At 43.3% G+C, this 20,424-nt stretch overlaps 1 protein-coding gene across 1 annotated transcript in view; it reads left to right on the top strand.

Moving 5' to 3' along the window:
- rnf213a (ring finger protein 213a) overlaps positions 1 to 18,742 on the top strand; it is a gene marked incomplete in the record, with an annotated part of 31,980 nt that extends 13,238 nt beyond the window's left edge. The window contains 43 exon segments of the mRNA XM_061090886.1: positions 20 to 1,313; positions 1,436 to 1,617; positions 1,729 to 1,884; positions 1,987 to 5,589; positions 5,671 to 5,795; positions 5,960 to 6,076; positions 6,157 to 6,281; positions 6,387 to 6,509; positions 6,613 to 6,668; positions 7,105 to 7,258; positions 7,355 to 7,496; positions 7,595 to 7,786; positions 7,877 to 8,007; positions 8,093 to 8,250; positions 8,333 to 8,539; positions 8,699 to 8,886; positions 9,018 to 9,135; positions 9,234 to 9,334; positions 9,422 to 9,604; positions 9,732 to 9,910; positions 10,016 to 10,118; positions 10,461 to 10,575; positions 10,667 to 10,874; positions 10,990 to 11,186; positions 11,292 to 11,414; positions 11,495 to 11,605; positions 11,843 to 12,085; positions 12,174 to 12,255; positions 12,358 to 12,392; positions 12,471 to 12,571; positions 12,684 to 12,840; positions 13,027 to 13,198; positions 13,689 to 13,783; positions 13,918 to 14,169; positions 15,051 to 15,183; positions 15,514 to 15,597; positions 15,684 to 15,864; positions 16,098 to 16,299; positions 16,382 to 16,459; positions 16,568 to 16,765; positions 16,929 to 17,018; positions 17,171 to 17,349; positions 17,919 to 18,742. Of these exon segments, the coding sequence (XP_060946869.1) occupies positions 20 to 1,313; positions 1,436 to 1,617; positions 1,729 to 1,884; positions 1,987 to 5,589; positions 5,671 to 5,795; positions 5,960 to 6,076; positions 6,157 to 6,281; positions 6,387 to 6,509; positions 6,613 to 6,668; positions 7,105 to 7,258; positions 7,355 to 7,496; positions 7,595 to 7,786; positions 7,877 to 8,007; positions 8,093 to 8,250; positions 8,333 to 8,539; positions 8,699 to 8,886; positions 9,018 to 9,135; positions 9,234 to 9,334; positions 9,422 to 9,604; positions 9,732 to 9,910; positions 10,016 to 10,118; positions 10,461 to 10,575; positions 10,667 to 10,874; positions 10,990 to 11,186; positions 11,292 to 11,414; positions 11,495 to 11,605; positions 11,843 to 12,085; positions 12,174 to 12,255; positions 12,358 to 12,392; positions 12,471 to 12,571; positions 12,684 to 12,840; positions 13,027 to 13,198; positions 13,689 to 13,783; positions 13,918 to 14,169; positions 15,051 to 15,183; positions 15,514 to 15,597; positions 15,684 to 15,864; positions 16,098 to 16,299; positions 16,382 to 16,459; positions 16,568 to 16,765; positions 16,929 to 17,018; positions 17,171 to 17,349; positions 17,919 to 18,075 (10,830 nt within the window).
- Between the last annotated feature and the right edge of the window lie 1,682 nt (positions 18,743 to 20,424).

Raw genomic sequence — 20,424 nt, 5'->3', positions numbered from 1 at the left:
TTTTTTCTTTATTTTTCAGGTTTTTGCCAGTGTTCAGAGACTAGCTGAGGCATTCATTGCCCTCTACACTGCTGGGAATCCTCTGTTCAGACACTGGGAAGCACAAATCAACTGCTGTTTAAGCAGCAATGAACCCAGCATAATGATGGACTTTAACTTAGGCAGTGTTCTCGGTGCTGTCATCGTGGAGGGCTGCATCGAGGAGCAGCTCCCTGAACTTTGCAGGAAAATGGAGAAATGCCTGGACTACTGGAGGGATTTTGTGGACAAGCAGAGGTCCCATCATTACTATCTTAACTACTTCACAGCCGAACAGATCATCTACCTGTGCAGCAAGCTTACTCAGCAAAATGTGACCAATGTGGAGGACCAAGTTCTCATGATGCTCTCCTTTGTCAAGCAAAATTGCACATCCTTCGACTTGAGGCATGTGTGGCATGAACTCCGGTATGAACTCCTCACAAAACCACCAGAGCAAAATGAGGACATTGAGTTTCAGACGTTTGTCATGGTGCCAAGAAATGAGCTGGGAGACTCAGACTTCATCAGCGAACTGGATCCTCTACCAAGTCTTTTGGAACAAACAAATGGTTCCCAAAAATTTGATCTGATATGGAATGCTTATATGAAAGACATGAATAATTTTCTCCCGCACGTTCTTGATACAAACAGTCTTGGGCAATTGTTGGAGATACTGGCTAACAGAAAAGACAAGAGAGAAGAAGATGAGGGTGAGGGTGAAGAAGACATCACTGATGATTACATGGGGAATTTTATCAGGAGGCAGCTACCTAAAGCCTTGGCCACAGGAAAGCCTAACTTGATCATTTGCCCACAGGATGAGGTCCTGACTTCTTGCATCTCCATTTACATGAGTAGCGAATGTGAGCCACTTCCCACCTATGATGAAGTCCTCTTGTGCAACTCCTCAACACCATATGAACAGGTGGAGCTATTCCTCAGACGCTGTCTCAGCACCGGCTACAGCGGAGACAAGATATACTCTCTACTGTATGGAGACCTGCTCACTTACGAGGTGAGCTCTAAACTCGAGAGCTTCTTTCAGCGAATGAAGATGCAGAGCAGGAAAGACTACAGACTTGTCATCATCTGCAGCTCAGAGAGAGAAAATGCCTACCTTCCCTCAGCCTTCAGCCAGCACAGATTGCACATAGTTCCCCAGGAGCCATTGGCACGGATCCAGAGGTACCTCCATAGTCACTACATCGTCCCAGCAGATCAATGCAGTGCCGCAGCTGCATTCACAGACCGACTGTGCGTTGGTGTCGTCTCATCCAAAAGGGCTGGTGTTGGTGCGTATGTATTAAATAGGCGAATTGAAATTGAGAATTGAGTGTTAATATTGTTCACATGATGACTAATCACTGCGATTACTATCAATACCTCCCAAAATGACCTATACTTTAAATTGCAGGTAAATCTCTCTACATCAAAAGGCTGTATGAGAAACTGAAGCACTCAACCGATAAGCCGTCAATGAGGAAATGCATTCGCTTAATTGAGCCTAAGGTGGATGAGAATGTTGTCCTTCAAGCTCTGTTGGACACCCCCAAGAGGAAAGAACTCACAATGTTCCATTTCGACGTCACATCATCGGTAATAATGAGTTTGACATTGATGATTAGCTTAGAGCAATATAACGTTTTCAATAAGATTGACCTCAACATATCGCATATAATCCTAATGAACTCTATTTTGTCTGTGAAGGTGCAGAAAGGCCTCCATGAGTTTCTTTTCAAACTCTTGATTCTACGCTACCTGATGGATTCTGAGGGAAGGATGTGGAAATGCAGTGACCAGCAGCTGTATGTCATGGAGATTTCAGAGCCGTCTGTTAAGGCGACCAGAAATGCTGCACGGCCGGTAAGCTCTAAAGCGTTTTGGCACTAACAGCACATTTGTTATCTGATTTTATACCGTTTCTAAACTGGTTGTGCTTTTATCTCTTTTTTTATTACTGCTTAGGCTGAAACTGGGAAGAGCACATTCGTAGACGTGTTCCCAAATATTTTCTGCCGACCACCCAAAGACGTGCTGACGATTGAGATGAGCAAGCAAGATTATCCTACCCCTGTGAGCAGAGATGACCCATTGATGGATGATAAGGAATTCAGGAGTGCAGCCTTTCAGCGGCCATATCAGTATCTCACACGATTTCATAACCACACTGATCTTGACGGGTTCAAGTATCAGGGGGTTGAAGGGTCACATGTGGAATGTCTTCAGATGCTTCTCATGTACTGTGGCATTATGGACCCATCCTGGGCAGAACTGAGAAATTTTGCAACGTTCCTTAACTTTCAGCTGCAAGACTGTGAAACATCTGTTTTTTGTGATGCTACTATCACTGGAGACACACTTACTGGATTCAAAACCTTTGTGGTGGACTTCATGATCCTGATGGCAAAGGACTTTGCCACACCATCACTCAGTATCTCTGACCAGAGTCCTGGAAGAATACAGATGGACAACACTCGTCTCCGAGATGAAGACTTGGCTCCTTTTAGGATTAGAAAGAGATGGGAAAAAGAACCACATCCATACATTTTCTTTAATGATGACCATGTGTCCATGACCTTCATTGGTTTCCATCTTCAGCCCAATGACCAAAACTCTGTTGATGCCATTGACCCTACCTCTAAAAGGGTGATAAAGACGAATGTCATGACAAAGGTATTGTATGACGGCTTAAATCTACAGAGAGTCCCTTTCAACATCAACTTCGATAGCCTGCCAAGAGGGGAAAAAATAGAGCGACTCTGCAACGTTCTCGGTATCCAGTGGCCTCTTGACCCTGATGAAACATACGAGCTCACAACTGACAACATTCTGAAGATGCTGGCAATCCATATGCGGTTCAGGTGCGGCATCCCTGTCATTATCATGGGCGAGACGGGGTGTGGTAAGACGAGACTCATCAAATTCCTCTGTGAGCTGCGGAGGAGTGGAGTGGCCACTGAGAACATGAAGCTGGTCAAGGTCCACGGAGGGACATCTTCAGAGATGATTTACAACAAAGTCCGAGAAGCTGAAGACATTGCTTCAATCAACAAGCTAGACTATGGATTTGACTCTGTTCTCTTTTTTGATGAGGCCAACACTACTGAGGCCATCAGCAGTATTAAGGAGGTCCTCTGTGACAAGACAGTCAAGGGAGAAAGGTTGACACCCCACAGCGGTTTGCAGATAATCGCAGCTTGCAACCCTTACCGAAAGCACACAGACGAGATGATTCAGAGGCTAGAATCTGCTGGTCTTGGTTACAGAGTTAGATCTGAAGAGACGGATGAAAAGCTTGGATCGATCCCTCTCCGTCAGTTGGTGTATAGAGTGCAAGCATTGCCACCCAGCATGATCCCTTTGGTGTGGGACTTTGGCCAGTTAAATGATCTCACAGAAAAAATATATATCCAGCAGATTGTGCAAAGAGTGGTGGAAAATAAAACAATCCCAGAAAGTTACATCCAGTGCATCGCTGATGTGCTCTCAGCCTCACAGCAGTATATGAGGAAGAGAAACGACGAATGCAGCTTTGTCAGCTTGAGAGATGTTGAACGCTGCATGCAGGCTTTTGTTTGGTTCTATGAAAACCACGCCATGTTGTTTGCAGAGCTTAAAGAGTTTGAAAGTAAACAAAACCCTGATAATAATGAAAGGCGTCAGAGACAGTCCGAGGTGAGAGACCCAATTTTCTGGTCTCTAGTCATGGCGATTGGAGTGTGCTACCATGCCTGCCTAGAAGATAAGGAGAAATACCGACAGAAAGTCAGCAAAAGCCTGCCACCAGCATACAGCCCAGCAAAAGTAATGCAGGACATTTCACTCATGCAAGATCTACTTTTAAGTGGCGTGCCTATGGGGGATACTATTGCAAGAAACAGTGCTCTCAAAGAGAACGTCTTCATGATGGTTCTCTGCATTGAGCTAAGAATCCCTCTCTTCTTGGTCGGAAAACCTGGAAGTTCAAAATCTCTGTCTAAAACTTTGGTGGCAGATGCGATGCAAGGTCAAGCTGCTCACTCTGACCTCTACAAAAGGCTGAAACAGGTCCACCTGGTGTCCTTCCAGTGCAGCCCCCACTCAACACCAGAAGGCATCATCAATACATTCAAGCAATGTGGACGCTTTCAGGAAGGAAAGAACCTGAGTGAATACATTTCAGTTGTGGTTCTTGATGAGATTGGCCTGGCCGAGGACTCTCCAAAGATGCCACTGAAAACCCTTCACCCACTGCTAGAAGAGGGATGCATTGACGATGAGCCGCTCCCGCACAAAAAGGTGGGCTTTATCGGTATCTCCAACTGGGCTCTAGACCCTGCAAAGATGAACAGAGGCATTTTTGTCTCCAGAGGGGATCCTGATCTGAGGGAACTGATCGAAAGTGCGAAAGGCATATGCTCATCAGATGCAATGGTTTTGGAAAAGGTCAGGGATTTCTTCCAACCCTTTGCAAAAGCCTACTTGCACATCTGCCACAAAGGAGGCAAAGGGTTTTTTGGCCTACGCGACTATTACAGCTTGATTAAGATGATCTTTGCAGCTGCCAAGGCCTCTCAGCGAAAGCCAACTGCTGAGGAAACAGTGAAAGCAGTGCTGAGAAATTTCAGTGGCAGAGATGATGTGGATGCAGTTGCTGTCTTTACCAAAAGACTACATATGGCGACCAGCCTGGACAACATCAGTGCCATTGAGTTTGTGAGAGAAAACATTCAGGCCGTTGGACAGGAAGAAGAGTGTCGGTACTTGCTAGTGCTGACAAAAAATTATGCAGCCCTACAGATCCTGCAGCAGACCTTCTTCTCCGAAAGTTGTCAGCCCGAAATCATCTTTGGATCCAGCTTCCCGAAAGACCAAGAGTATACCCAGATCTGCCGCAACATCAACAGAGTAAAGATTTGCATGGAAACAGGTCAAATAGTTGTGCTCCTAAACTTGCAGAACCTCTATGAAAGTCTCTATGACGCTCTCAACCAATACTACGTCTGCTTGGGAGGACAGAAGTATGTCGACCTTGGACTGGGAACCCACCGTGTGAAATGCAGGGTGCACAAAGACTTCCGGCTTATTGTCGTTGAGGAAAGAGAGGTGGTGTATAAAGAGTTCCCGATACCTCTCATCAACAGGCTGGAGAAACACTACCTGGACATCCACACTGTCCTCAAAGCTGAGCAGAGGAGGATGGTGGATGAATTGGAGAAATGGGTGAGACTTTTTGTGTCCGTCAGCAGTCAAAGCCTGGGACCTACGTACAAGTACAAACCCCCAGACGTCTTCATCGGCTACCACTCAGACACGTGTGCTTCTGTGGTTCTGCAAGTGATGGAGAAGCAGAAGGAAAGTTTAGAAAGCTCCGATCCAGAGAGGCGAGTTCTTGAAGAAGCTAAACTTGTACTGCTCAAATGTGCCACACCAGACTCAGTGGTGCGGTTGGACTGCACAGAGCTCCCCAAAGTAGAGAGTGAACATCTGGCCGGGGTCTACTTTGAAGATCAGAATAACAGTTGTTTGGCTGACTACATACTTGCTCACACAAGACAGGAAGTCCATGGCTGCTCCTGCTTCACAGAGGTAACTTTTAAACTTATTATACAATACCAGTGTAAAATATATCCTACAGTTGTTTTCACTAATTGCCATTTTTAATCATAGGTGACAACATTCTCCAGACTTTTGACGTCATCTGACCTGGAACCACTGGAGCAAATGTGTCTAAGCGTCGAGCTTCTCTCACTTCAGCAGTTTGACACAGAGCACTCCTTCCTGAAGAAAATCAGGTTTGTTGATATATCGGAGAATGTATTATTTAACACTTCATAGCAGTCATGACCCATTAATTGTGACTGGTTAATATTATATTCTCAGTCAAAACTATTGGGTTGGGGCTTAGTCTGCTAAGGCATGATCTCAGTCTAAAGATCAAATCCCTGTTTCCTTGCAGGAACTTCCTCACTGCTGAAAGTGGAGGCAGTAACGTTGGACCCTGCAACAAGATCCTCATCATCCAGTGTGATTTCGATGAAGCCTCTCACAGTGCCAACCTCATTGCATCTGCAAAGTAGGTCCAACGTTTCTCCTCTGCTGGGGAGCCAGCAATTTATGGTTTTGCCATATTGAGTTTTTCCTGTTCATTTTTAGGTATTCATCAATGAATGAAATCAACAAAATAGCTCAGGAGAGCACAGGAAGCAAGCTCTTTTTCTACTTCATCACCAGACTACCAAGGATGGAAGGCGGGACTTCCTATGTCGGCTTCCATGGAGGTAAAGCTAATACAACTGACTAAAATAATTTTATGTAAACCTGTGTTTTTTTCATCACATTGTTTTGTGAGTAGAGGATAATTTGACATATGCTGATAAATACAGGACCCTGGAGGTCAGTTCACATCGATGACCTCAGACGATCAGAAGACATCGTTTCTGACATCAAAGTCTTGCAAAAAATGACAATCAGTCAATTGTTTGAAACGAAGCAGAGTCTGCCTGAAGGTAAGTGGTTGATAAATATTTCATAGGAATAATATCCACTTCATATGATGTCTTCAAATTGAAAACAATCGATGATCTCAAATTACAAATTTCTTCTGCACAGCTATGGAAGTGGATGATATGTACAGCGGTCTTGAGCTGGAGGAAGCAGAAGAAAATGTGAGTAAATAAATTGCAAATCTTTGCATCTCATCTCAAATAAAATCTTAAATTGAAAAAGACTGAAAGTCATTTATATAATTGGTAGGGCTGGGCAAGTTAACTCGTTTTAATCGAGTTAACTCAAGTGATGAGTTAACTCGATTGTTTATCCGCCAATTATTTTCTTTTTTCCTGTTCTGCAGCAGTCAGCAACAAACTTTCACAAAATAAAAGCCTGACTTTCACAATAAAACAATAAATAATCAAACCTGAGTTAATGCGAGATAAAATAATTAATCGAGTTAACTCATCACTTGAGTTAACTCGATTAAAACGAGTTAACTTGCCCAGCCCTAATAATTGGACATGAAGTATATGCAGCAGTTTTAGTGACCTGTAATGTTATTCTGGGTCACTGGGACTAGTTGTTGACCTGTGTGTCCTCCTGCTGCAGGGCTGGGACAATGTTCTGGACACGACAGCATTGCTGCGGAGTTGTGTTCAGAGTGCGGTGGGCATGCTGAGGGACCAGGTGGAGAGCGGTCTCCGCAGCACTCGGAGAGTTGAGATCCTACTGACTCTTCTCAGCGACAATGACGAAAGAAATGGTAAAAAATAATAATTTCGTTATGAAGTTTTAATTTCTTTGTTGATTCATTTTCATTGTGATTGGATATTTCATGATGTTATCGAACTCTTATCAGGTGAATTTCTGCAAAGTGTGAAAAAACATCTTCACTCAATGCTGGCAGTTTATGATGGCAACACATATTCATCCATCAAAAGCAACTGGGTGATCAAGGAGGCCTCAAACATCGATGCCTTGCAAGAAGGAGGCACCTTCAGGTGAGTGATACAATACAAAATGTGCCAACATTTGCCGATATAGATATATTCATATCTTTTTGGACAGCGCCATTAACGTTTTTTGGGGGTCATGACAGGCACACCTTATGGAAGCGTGTTCAGGCTGTGGTCGCCCCTCTCCTGGCGCAACTCCTGTCAGTCATTGACCGTGACCTAAACTTGGACATCCTTCTAGATGGAAACTGTGGTGAATCTGTTAAAAGGCTGTGGTTAGATATCTTTGGTGATGATAAGTTTCTGGAAATCCCAAAACTAACAAGAGAACACAAGTAAGTATTGGTAATATTGTAACTTGTAAAATATAATGGATAACTCTTATATCTCAAAATGTATAAACTTTTTGTTTTCTCTTTTCACAGCTCCGAGACGAGAACCATCCTTGTACAGAACTACATTGCCCAAGACCAGAACATGAGCTGTATCATGCCCTTCAGCTGGAGGATCAAGGACTACCTTGAGGAGCTCTGGGTTCATGCGCTTCAACACGAAGGTAGTTGACTGTTCTCAGGTGCTTTCCATATTTCACCACTGTCATTTGTGTGCCTTTTTGCTCATATATCATTTCCATATGTTAGGCCACACTCAGAAAGAGTTTGACGAGTTCTTTTGGAAGACTCCATTGGGACGATTCATTGCAAAAGGAGACTTGGAGATGCGAACAGAGTTTTTTCAACGCTACCTTCAAGATTTCATCTCCATGACAATGAACGTGACTTGTCGGCCAGATCTGGAGGTGGTTCTTCTGTAAATTTATGTTCGTATTTTAAAACCGCATTTGTCTTTTTATAATAATTCACACTTGTCTATTTTTACAGCTTCTGTCTTGTGCCTTAAATTGTTGTGTCAATGAGCTGCGATCGAAGAACAGTGACAGTGAAACAGTGGAATCTCTCCCATGGGTCCATACTGCTTATCATGAGTTCCAAAACCGGCTGCAGAACCTTTCGAGAATGATCTGCATCGAGCCCCAGGTGACCCAGGACCTCCTAAGGAATCTTCATGGCAGAGATGGGGATGAACTGGTGAGCCTCTTATCAGGATTATTATCTATATTTGTGTCTTCCCCCTCTTTATGCTTTTTCAAAGGCTTTTGAATTTGGTGTGCTTGATTTCATGACTTCAAGTTTATAATATATCTGCTGCCTGTAATGTGTAGTGATCGTATTTCTCTTGTCTCCAAGGTCCACGACGTGTATGTTGCTTTTGCGTGTGTCGAGTACCTGGAGCCTCGACTCCTGGAAACAGAAGCCCAAAGACAAGCCTGGCTCAGGCAGGTCAAAAAACTGCAGGTTCCCATTGAGTTGATCTGCTCTGAGGAGAGTGTAAGACATTATGGAGACAGGAGCAAAGCGATTGCATCGACAGTCCAGTGAGTAATGCTTACTACACCTTCCCAGATTTTCCAAATTGTTTTAGCTGTGTATGCTGAGGTTGAGGTGTTCCGGCAGTTTTTAGATGCTTGTTGCTATAATGACTTGGATGGCTATTTGTGTTTCTCAGAGCTGGATGGAACCGGATATTTACTCTGTCTCTATTTGTGGAGCACATGTTTGGCATCGATGAGGTCGAGAAGAAGCTCACACCTCTAGTTTTGGAGCACACAAAAAGGCTTGGCAAGGTTGGTTGTTTCTCTTTACAGTGAATTATCTTAAAACTGCTTTCTCAATGACCTCAATTATTCCTCTATTCATCGTGAAATCTATCTCTTCTATCAAGACGCTGGAAACAAATTCAGACCTCAAGACTCGGGAGTCATTTGAGGCTGTTATTGGTTTGCTCAAATCCTGCAAAGATGGAGCCAGTGAACGCATCTTCAGGTAGAAATTCACTCTTCTAACTTTTGCACTTCATCAGAATTTCCTCTTCTGTACTTTCTTTCAATCTGTTATTTCTGTTTTACTCAGGTTTGGTCTTCCAGTGTGCCCGGTGTGTATGGGAGACCCCCTCGATCCACTCTGCCTCCCATGTGACCACATCTATTGTCTAGCCTGTATCAAACAGTGGCTGGGCCCTGGTCAGATGTACTGTCCCCTCTGCATGCAGCCGGTCGATGACAACTTTGCCATGATTCCTTCAGAGGCCACAAGGTTCGTAATTGCATGTGGATGAGAGACGGATAAAACAATGTTTGTTTTGTTTGTTACTCATAAAACACCATAAAATACTCATGATCGGGGTTCCATTCTCAAACAAATATTTTCATGTTCAATGTAGGATCCTCATCAACCAACGTGCTAAATTCAGAAAGCAGTGCAACGCCTTCTTCGTGGACCTGGTGTCTACTGTGTGCTTCAAGGACAACGCTCCCCCCTGTTCAGATGTCATACGTCATTTGCTGTCTTTCCTCATGGTGGAAGGCACCACTGTTCAACACATTCTCAAAAGCAGCAGAGGTATGGCCCTCTTCCAAACCTGGTCACTATGTTTATATACATACAACTATGTATCTGCTAATAAATACTCTTCAGTCCTAAATATCCTTTACTTGTTTTTGACAGATAATCGCCAAATTCTGACAAAGGTGCTCTCTCCTTTTGATGACTCGGTGGATAAAAATCCAGTTGTTCGATCAGTGGTGCTCAAACTGCTGCTGAAATACAGGTAAGTTGCTGTGGTTGCATATTATGCACAGATTTAATATTTAACTCCGCCATGGAGGTTATGAGTTGTTTGTTTGTTTATCTGTTAATTAGCAGGAATATGCTAAACTAGATGAACTCACTACCACGTAACTTGGTAGAAGGATGTGGTCAAGGGAAGAACTCATTATATTTTGGGGCAGATCTGCATAATTTGCTAAATGTAGTCATTTTTTTTTTGTTTTGCGGACTAGTATTTATGAGTCTGTGCATTTAGGGGAAGGAACCAAATAAAAATCTGGTTCTTGTGGATTCAAATGTGGGGCCTTGGTGGAGGTTTTAATGAGCTGCCCTGTTTTTCAAGCTTTGATGAAGTCAAAGGTTACCTGCAGCAGCATCTGATGGCGATTGAGCGGAGCAAAATCTTAGAGGAGTCGGACAAAACAGAACTTTACTGCTTGTACATGAACTGTTTGGAGGTAGGCAATAATTCAAATTTTACCCGGGTATAGCAGCGTGTTGCACGGTGATGCAGCTTGTGTTTACTTTTGATCCCTTTCCTTTCTACAGGATTCCATGTTTGAGAGGTTGCAGTTCAGGTCCAATGCAGACCAGCAGGTGTGTCTGCAAAATGAAAGTGCCTTTCTGACTGAGTACCTGCAAGCCCACGGTCAGTCTGCTGAAACAGCCACAGTGGAGTATCTGCAGCAGTTGGCCAGAGTGCGTATGGACCTGGATATGGCTGCCCGCCTCATCATGGAAAAAATCAGATCCAAAGGTGTGTCACTGGGATGAACTGTCGGGAGTAGTTTCCTACATAAACGTGTCAGGTGTCAACTTGCTTGTTTGTGTTTAAATGACTATTCTTTCTCTGTTAATTTTAAACTTCCCAGACTCCCAGAATGGTGATCAAAGTGGCACCACAGCCTTCCTGACCAGTGTGATGGACTTGTGTCAGCGAAGTAGAAACGATTGGTATCGTGTCTACTTGATCCGTAAGATCTGCAGCCAACACGGAGTGGAGTTTGTACTGAAGCTCCTCAAAAGGGATCAACAGCACTGGCTCTTCCCCGAGGAAGCTCTGCAAAAGGTTTTCATATTCACAATAAAGTCATCAGCGTTACTGCCTCAATGAAAGGCTGAATCATTTTCCAAAAATAACGATAGTAATTAACAACTGTTGCATTTCACCCAGGGAGACGAAGCCACCGCGATAGACCGGTATCTTGTGTGTGGAGAAGACTACAAGACAATCAGAAATGCTCTTGCAAAGGGATTGATGGAGGGCAACGTGGACGGACTGGACGAGACTTGTGAGGTAATGTCGCGTCACTTCCTCATTACTTACTCACAGTCGTATCTCGGGACTCAAGACTCTCTTTTGCGTTGTCTTCCTAGGGGTGCAGATGTTTGCCACAGTTGAAAACCGTTTATCTTCTGCTGGCGCTGTACAGAGAAGTCACCGCTCTCTACGGAGAAGCCAATGATTGCCTCCACCCGAAGCCTGAGGTAGGTCCCTACACTGAGACCCAGTGAGCGGCTCTGATATGATCCGACATATTCTGTTTGTTGTTAACACAAAACATTCAATTTGTTCTCCTGAAAATGACAAGACCAAAACCAACCAAAGACAAGTGTAAACTGAGGATCAAAATTAAAATGCTTTCCACATGTTCTGTACAGTGCTGCCATGTCCACTGTTTTAAAGTTACTTAAACTAACTTTATAACATCTTTGTCACCACAGCTATTAGAAGTCCTGGCGGCCTACATTGAGACCTCCAAATTCCTTGGCAGCCCAGCGGTGAAGCCGTTTGCCTTGGCTCTGATGAACAACCAACTCGGGCAGTTGACTGTTCGTCCTCGGGCCTCTAGCATCCACTATGTGCTGGTGGAGTTGACCATCCACCTGGCTGCTGTCTTGCTCTGTGGAAACCAGGGGATCTTAGCCCCTCTCCAGCAACTAAGCACAGCACCTGCCAACATGCAGGTATGTATAATGTAAGCTGCTTTCGCTGTTGCCAACTTTTCCTTCTCTGAAGTGAGTTGCATGGTTTTTTGTTGTGTGTTGGATACAGGCCGCCTTCTTGCCCAGCATGCCGGAGGACATGTTAGCGGTGGCTCGACAAGCTCTGCAAACGGAACCACTGCAGTGGTACTGTGAGTGAAAAACAAAAGAATTACACCATTGAACATGTGAAATGTGTCAGATGAAAATGCTATTACAGCTAAACACTCGTTTTTTATTTACTTTCACCATAGATTGTCCAAATGGCCACCCCTCCACCATCGGAGAGGTATGTTCTGTTCAATCTCAGGGTTTTCCCAGTATATTTGTCATTCTTTTTTTGATTTGACTATTTATTCCTCTCTAGTGTGGCCGGCCCACACACACAAGTCGCTGTTTGGACTGCAATGCTGTGATTGGAGGAAACAACCACCAAAGTGTGGCAGGATATCAAGTTGCTGAAAATCAGTAAGAGGCCGATAAGTTACACAATTTAAGAGGGAAAATGTAATAAAGATGACAATTGATTATAGCTTGTTTTATTGTTGTTTGGATTTATTTATGCATTTTCTTCTTACAGGGGTGACCGTACCCAGACCGGCCACGTCCTTGGTGACTCAAGTCGCAGGGACAATCCAGATATGCTGGACACAAAGAGCCTTTCCCCTTTTTCCTTCAACATTGTGCGCATGCTAACGCACATGGCCATGCTTCTTGGCACCTGCAGCAACCAACAGGTAAATAATAAGTACAGTTTCAATGCAGATCAATCTACCTCGCAGCATCTTCTCAAAGGTTTTAAAGGAACACTCGTAGGAGACATTTACTTGTGTCCTCAATACAAATCCCTCATTCTAGTCGTTGTTGATATCCTGTTCAGAGGAGGGAGTATGATCAGTTAGGTACTGTGCTTCCTTTTCTAGTACATCTCTGCCATCATCAAGCCTCCAGTCACTGACCCAGGGGCGTTTCTACTCGCCCACTTGCGGAAGGATGTGGAGCATCTTATCAAATCTCTGAACAAAGGGACAGACGACACGATCAGCACCGTTCACCTGCTCATCGGCAGCCTCCTGGAACCTCATCAGCCAAAATGTAAAGAACAACTTGACCTAAAGCTGCAACATCATAAAACCACCATGAAACTATTACTAACATATCAAGATACCAACATACCAAGAATAGAGGGACTGAATCTATGTGGTCCATCTAGAGGCAACTAAAGACGGAGATCTGTTGACCTGTCGCCTTTCCTTGCTGTGCATTATATCTTCTGTTCACTGTTGCATGTAGGACAGTGACAGAAGAGGAGACAAGTGAAAGTGTGCCCTCTAGTGATCAGTAACTGTACAGGGCCATTTTGTTATTCAAGTCTAACAGGAGATGTCAGGAGTGTGTAACATTTAAGTCATTAGTAGTCATTCATGTAAACTAATGTAGAATTTCTAGGTCCTAGTTGTCCTTTGCAATGTTACTTGTAGTTTTGCCAATAATCCGAGCGGATTTGGTAATGTAACTACTCTGGTAACGTCCAGATTTTAAGGACTACTTTCCACTGTTAAAATCTGCTGGTCTACTGTTTCAGGGCCTGTTCCCTACGACAATCATCTCACCACCAAGGAGGCTAGAAATGGATGGGAGGTGGAAGTGAGCAATACCATCATCATACCTCAACTAAAGGTAGAAATGTGTTTTTTTATCTTCTAAAAGGGAATAAATAAAGCAAAGAGGATAATATCATTAAATAGTTCATCCTGTTTGTGAGAGATCTTCATATAACATGTTGTTTTCCTCTGTTTTCATCTCCTCCTCAGGACTTGGCCAGACGGCTGAATGAAGTGAACGAATTCATCCGAGCTGACTCCCGCGTCTCCGCCAATCCAGTCATGAAGCTGATGTTCGGCGATCCTCGTCTCTTCCTGGCCTCACTTCCCCCAAAGTCTCTGATCCATGTTTCTGCAGTGTGGAGCTGCAGGGAGAAAGTGTCTCTGCTCACCCTCTCTTATGTTGTAGAGCAGAACGAAGGCAAAGACACCCTGCCTGTGCTCTGGAGATTTCTGCAAAAGGTAAGAAAACAGCGGCCAAATGCACGTCCACTTTTAAAAGATATTGAAAGAATCCTGTGTCCTGCTGTTGAGAAGTTACTCCTCCAACTTTGCATCATAGGCATATTAATGAGTGGTTTATATTTGAAATAAAATACATTATTTTGAAGAGGATGCATAGTAATGTTTTGCATAATGGCTACAGAATTTGTCAAAATAAATTTTGAAAAGACTAGTGTCAAACATTATATACTCAAATAATTATTATTTAGTACATTTATAAAAGAAACCTTAAAACGTGTCTAGCTTAGTAATGGAGATTGTGTGTAAATTGTAATGGAGTGTTACAGCGACTTAAAGGGAAAAATTAGGGAGAATGAATAGTGAAATGAATAATCAATATCATTTTTTCTTGTTGAGTTATTCTTTAGTACAGGTTTGACTAATACACAAAATACTTCATCTTTTGGCACAGCAGCGTCACATTTTCCGTATCAGGACTTTGAAAAGATAAAGAAGGAATCTTGACTATTTTTAAGAAATAACCACACAGGCTGAGTGGGAATTACCTCTTTTGTGGAGGAGGAAATGTTTGGTCGTGGTCCAACAACTTTTTCTTGTTAAATTACAACTTTATTCTTGTAATATAATGAGTTTTTCCATGAAATGACGACTTCATTCATAATTTGTTTTCTGTCGTACATATTTAACTAGTGTAAAATAATAACAAATAAAAATAAAAAAACAAACCACTGGGATCATACAGTAAAATGTCTGTAGCTTCAGAAAAATGTTTTTTAAGTAATTTTTTTAAGATTCGGCACAACACAGTTACACGAGTTACGCAACACATTTTTGCGATCAACCATTAAACAAACCACTATATTTTATTTTGTCTTTAGGAGGCAGAGCTGCGGCTGGTGAAACACCTTCCTGACGTCCTCGCGCTGCAGAGGGATCTGGTCAAGAAGTTTCAGAACAATTCTGAGCTGCCTTTTGGCACCATTGCCGATTTCCTCCACAGTCAGAAAGCAGGTAATGAAACTAACTGTCTGCACCAGTGCTTCTCAGAGAACTCAACCGTATGACTCATTTACACAAGAGATGCACAGTTCCACACAACTCCTAATTACCGCTTTCTCGGAAATGTCATAGTAAAATAGCTGGCAACACACGCGGCTTAAAGAGCCGCCTGCCAAGGAGAGAGTTGTTTTAACCTGGGAGGAGACGGGGATTGAGTGGTCTTGAAGGAGCCACTCGAGTGAACAACTTGTTTTCTCTTTGTTAGTTTTTTTTTTTTATGTTTTACTCTCAGTTGACATGTGTACATTTCGAAAGACATGAACAGTTTCTTCATATGTGCAGTTGCGCTGAAAACCTGGTATGAGAAACACATCAAAATCTTCTTGACGACCTGGAATCAGCTCAGAGTGTCCTTGGCAACCAAAGGTAAATATAAACACCACTTCCTGTTCAACAAACACTGCTCTGTCCTGCTTTGGGTTCTAATATAAACTTGGATTAAATATGTCCAGGTGAGATTAAGATCCCGGCCGAGTTCTGCGAGAAGGACCTGGACCGCAACAGTGACTTTAAGGTGCTGTTACCACGGCGACAGGGCCCGGGCCTGTGCTCTACGGCACTTGTCAGCTACCTTATCGCACTCCACAATGAGCTGGTGTACTGTGTGGACAAACACACTGGAGAGGAGACCAGGTGGGGGCGCTCATGCCACATTTATCTCACTTGTACATGTTTGACTGTAGAAATACAGCTTGTGAACTTCTTCCCTGGATGTAATATTAGTGTATTGGTCTAACTGAGAGTGCTAATTTGTGGATTTTGAAATGCATAGCAAGACAGAAAGAACAGAAAATGTCAGTATGCAGCTTTACTGTAATAAGGAGGGACTGTCTCTCGGGTGACCGGTGTGTGTATCTCCTCCCCAGCTACAAAGTGAGCCCTGCAGATCTGACGGAGCTGCATGTGATCCGGTATGAGCTGGAGAAAGACCTGATGCCCCTGGTTCTCTCCAACACCCAGTACAGCATCGAGAGAGGCCGGGAGACGACTCATGAGTACGACTTGCCCAAGATCCAGCAGCAGATTGTGTCCCGCTTCCTGCTGGGGAAACCTCTCATCACTCTCAATGTGAGCAAATGACAAGCAGCAGTAAAGTACTATGTGAAGACACTATTTTCCTAATTTTGTATTTGTTTTCCCTTTACCACAGGGTATCCCAACACTGGTGAACAGACATGACCGCAACTACGAGATTATCCTGAAGGATGTAAAAACCAAAGTAAAGCAAGTAAGTCTGGATTTCCCAGTAGCCCACTGGAGCTGCCATTTCTCACATATGGATGATCCCCATGTTGCTGGAGATGCGTGTCTACAATCTGTGTCTGTGTGCCGACAGGATTCTCTTCAGACTCTCACCCTGTTCGCCGTGGCTGGCGAGCTCCACTCCTACAGCGAGGTGTGTGAGGCCTTGTCCAAGCTGGAGGTGGCCCTCGGCTTTCTCGCCATGACTGGGGGAGACCCGAACATGCAGCTGTCTCGCTACCTGGAGGACGTTCTGCAGATGGGAAACCAGTTGGCCCCACACATCCTCAAGGTCGGCCTAACGGAGGCATTTTTTTTTTATCTTCCTCTCACTTCCACACAATAACCAGTCTGAACAGTTTTGTTACTCCCTGGGTATTCTATTTGTCAATCAACAAGGTTTTAATTTGTGTCTTTTTTATGCACTGAACAAACAACTTACCTCTCTCTGTTAGGCCCTGAGCGTGTGCTGTCTGAAGCACTGTGTGGTGCTGTGGCAGCTGCTGGCTTCACTTAAATCTGAAAATATGCTGCGGCTCAAGAGGGTAAAGCATCGCACTGCTGCCAATATACAGATACAGATGATACTAATATTTATAGTAGCAGTTGTAGAGATCTATGACTCACTGATGCATTTTAGCCAATATGGGTGGCCTAATGGATCCTTATTTATTTCTTCATTCCCTGTGTTCTTCAGGATCCATTTGTTGAAGTCTCAGAACAGTACAAACAGGTTCTGGGCGAGGCCGAGCACAGGCTTCTGACCGGCTTCTTCTCTAAGAGCAGCGCTGACACTTTCCTGCTGGAGATGCACGAGTTCCTGGTGCTGGTTCTTAAAAAGCCCGACGCACCCGACACCTACAGGCCTGACTGGGGGTAAAACCAAATGTTGCTTATTCCTTTAGTTGCAATCCACTGACCCCGATTTCAGTTACAGATAAAGTGATGCTCAGGTCTGAGATGTAGAGAAGCTAGTTGGAAAATGGACGTATGTTTTTTTCCCCAAAATTTAGGCTAAAAACTTTAACCCACCTCAGCAGGATTTGCTGTGTTTCATAGATTCCGAGCTGGAGATAAGTTTGTTCAGTGTTGACTCTCTGTATGAGGGAGTTGGTTGTTTAAGCAGAGCCCTAAACAAAAGGTTCTACAGTATAATTTGATCGAATGTATTTTGTTTAATTAGACTTTATAACAAAGATAATTTCTATCTTTAATTTCACGGGCAATAAAACATGATATCTCAGTTAATAATGTAAGGTGCCAGGCATTCAATCAATAACTATTTTATTAATTTAAACGTACAATATGTAACTTCAGTCTCTAGAGATCTCTTCATTAAACACTGAGACTATAATATTTTTTGTTACCAATGTGTGTTTGTGTATCATAATTTGTATTACCACTATCTGATCGCGGATTTTAAGCTCATGGTTTGTCTCTTAAAGCTTAAAGATGACCCTGGTGACCTACATGGAGCGGAAAGACATGGACATTCCCCCTGAAGTGGAGGAGCTCTTCCCAGACGAGATTCTCCTCTCCCACTATGTGGAAGCCTGGAAGTTCATTGTCACCTTCAAGCAGGAGATTGGCCAGAGGCAGTGACGTGGAGATGACCTGGGCTGACTTGGTTTCTGCCTTTTTAATTGAGTTGTCATTGAATCCCTCGGACGAGCGTTTACCATCATGACAAACTCACAGGTTTGAAGATGAGTGTGTGATATAATCAGCATCTTACACACATTTATGCAGGGATGTGCCTTCAGCTGGAGCACTATTATTAAACTTCATGGTGCCACATGTGTATATTTTAAATGCTCACTTATAGGAAACTTTCGACTGTTCCTTTTTTTGATCATCTCCTTTTCTATCGCTTTCTTGTTTTCCTACATGTACAGAGACTCTGTTCATTCCTAAAGTCTTTGCTTGCACTTTACACACTTGTACTGTGAATCTGTCACGTTGAGGCAGAGAGAATCAGAATTCTACTCAGGTACAAAATGTGGAAACTTAATCACTTGATCTTTTCAGGTCCCTTAATTCAACGTTTTTTTGTTGTCAATTTAATTTGTTCATCGTATCATTGTTTTGTTGTGTTATGTTGTGTGGCCATGTTAGCGTTGCACTTTCTTCCACTTTTAAGATTTGCTGGCTTTAAAGATTATAAAAACAATTTTGTTCATTTCGATTTCATTGACCCTTAATAATGATAAGCATCCATTGAAAAAAGATGTTAAAATATATATTTCTTACAATAAATCATTGATGTCGACTTTGTGTGCTTGACTGTGTTTTTTGTACCTTGGGATTATACATAAATACTCCTGCATATAATTTATTTATCAGATTATTTGTTAAAATGATATATCAGCATGGGCCTGTGTACTGTGTGTTTTTGCTGTGTTGTAAATGCTCTCTGCTGCCGTTGTAGACTGGATCGTTTCCTCTGTCGACTAAAATTAGAAAAAAAAAAAATTAGTTGAAAATCATCTTATAGTTCCCATCATGTTGTGAATACAGTTGTTATTCAGTAAATTCCCAGCAGTGTTACTACTGTACGTCACGGGTAAATTGCTCAGTATTTACATGTTGCATCACTGCCAAATGCCAACAGAGGCTGTCCATGATGGAGGGCTCAGGAAGTGGCTGCCCGCCTAAGGTTACGTGACTTTCTGACCCTCTGTTGGTGGGAGCGCAATGTGTTTCAGATCAGCCTGATGGAAATGATAAGGACAAGACTGCCGCTGGACGGCTCCTTAATTCGATTTCCTCTACACCACAGCAGTGTTTAGCACAACAATGACAAATGGAAGCATGCGCCTTTTAAAGTAAACCCATGCCGGCGACCACCCTCTGGGAATCTGCAGAAGGAGTAAATGATATCCATAAGAGAAGTCACAGTCTATGGGGGGGTGCGGTGGTTAGCACAGTCCCAGAAGTTTCCCAGATCGAGTTCCGGTTCAACCGGGGTCTTTGCATGTTCCCCCAGTGTCTGTTTGTGTTTCCTCTGGTTAGTCCGGCTCCTCCCACAGTCCAAAGACGTCCAGATTGGGGTTAAGTTTGATCGGAGACTGAATTGATCATAGGTGTGAATGTGAAAGTGAATGGTTTGTTTGTCTCTGTGATACATTGCGACCTCTGGATTGTGGTATAGACAGTAGATGCATGGATAGTCATAGACCATTTCCCTCAAACACCTTAAAGTTTTACTCGCTTGCACGATGATGCATCTCATTATGACCATCGGACAGATCCGTGGTCCTGTGGTCATGTTTTCCATTTCAAGAGGCCGAAAACTAACGCCGCCCGTCAGCACATTTCATCGGGGCTAAGGTGATGCTGATGCCCCGGCCTCGGCGCTCATTAGCAAGTGTGGAAGAACTGTACATGTGGTTAATAAACACACACTAATGGGTCATGAGGCGTGATTTGCGAGACTCAGTCCTGTACAACAAGCCTCAGTGAGCAAGCTCAATCACGTTTGCTTCCACTTCTGTAGGCTTCAAAGCCAACGGTACAAAAGGAGGGAAACAACGAGGCCAAATTCTTTCTCCTGCTCACTGTTTTGTTTTGTTTTATTTGTCTTTGTCTCTTGATGAGGAGGAATTAGGGGCAAAATTGCCGTGCATCATGGCTCACATTTATTATGATATTCATGCATGATGGACACTCGGGTTGGGATCAGCTGAGCCGCAGTATGTTGGCTGTGTCTTCAGAACTTTGTTAAAGAATTCTGATCCGAACTTTCCAAAGAGAAATGGGGAGAAGGACAATTCCAGTTCAGACCTTGTGCTCTACTCCTCCTCAAACCTGTTGCACCTCGATCGTCATTAGTCTGCAAAGTCACTTAGCAGGATTTCACTCAAAGAAACGTGTTAAAATAACTCAGACTGATTCAAAACTGATGTAAAAGTCTTCGTTGGTAAATGATCTGGATTTGTTTTAAAGCACATT

This window comes from Limanda limanda, chromosome 17, assembly GCF_963576545.1.
Source record: "Limanda limanda chromosome 17, fLimLim1.1, whole genome shotgun sequence".
Taxonomy (NCBI): Eukaryota; Metazoa; Chordata; class Actinopteri; order Pleuronectiformes; family Pleuronectidae; genus Limanda; species Limanda limanda.
This window is presented reverse-complemented; position numbering and strand designations above follow the sequence as displayed.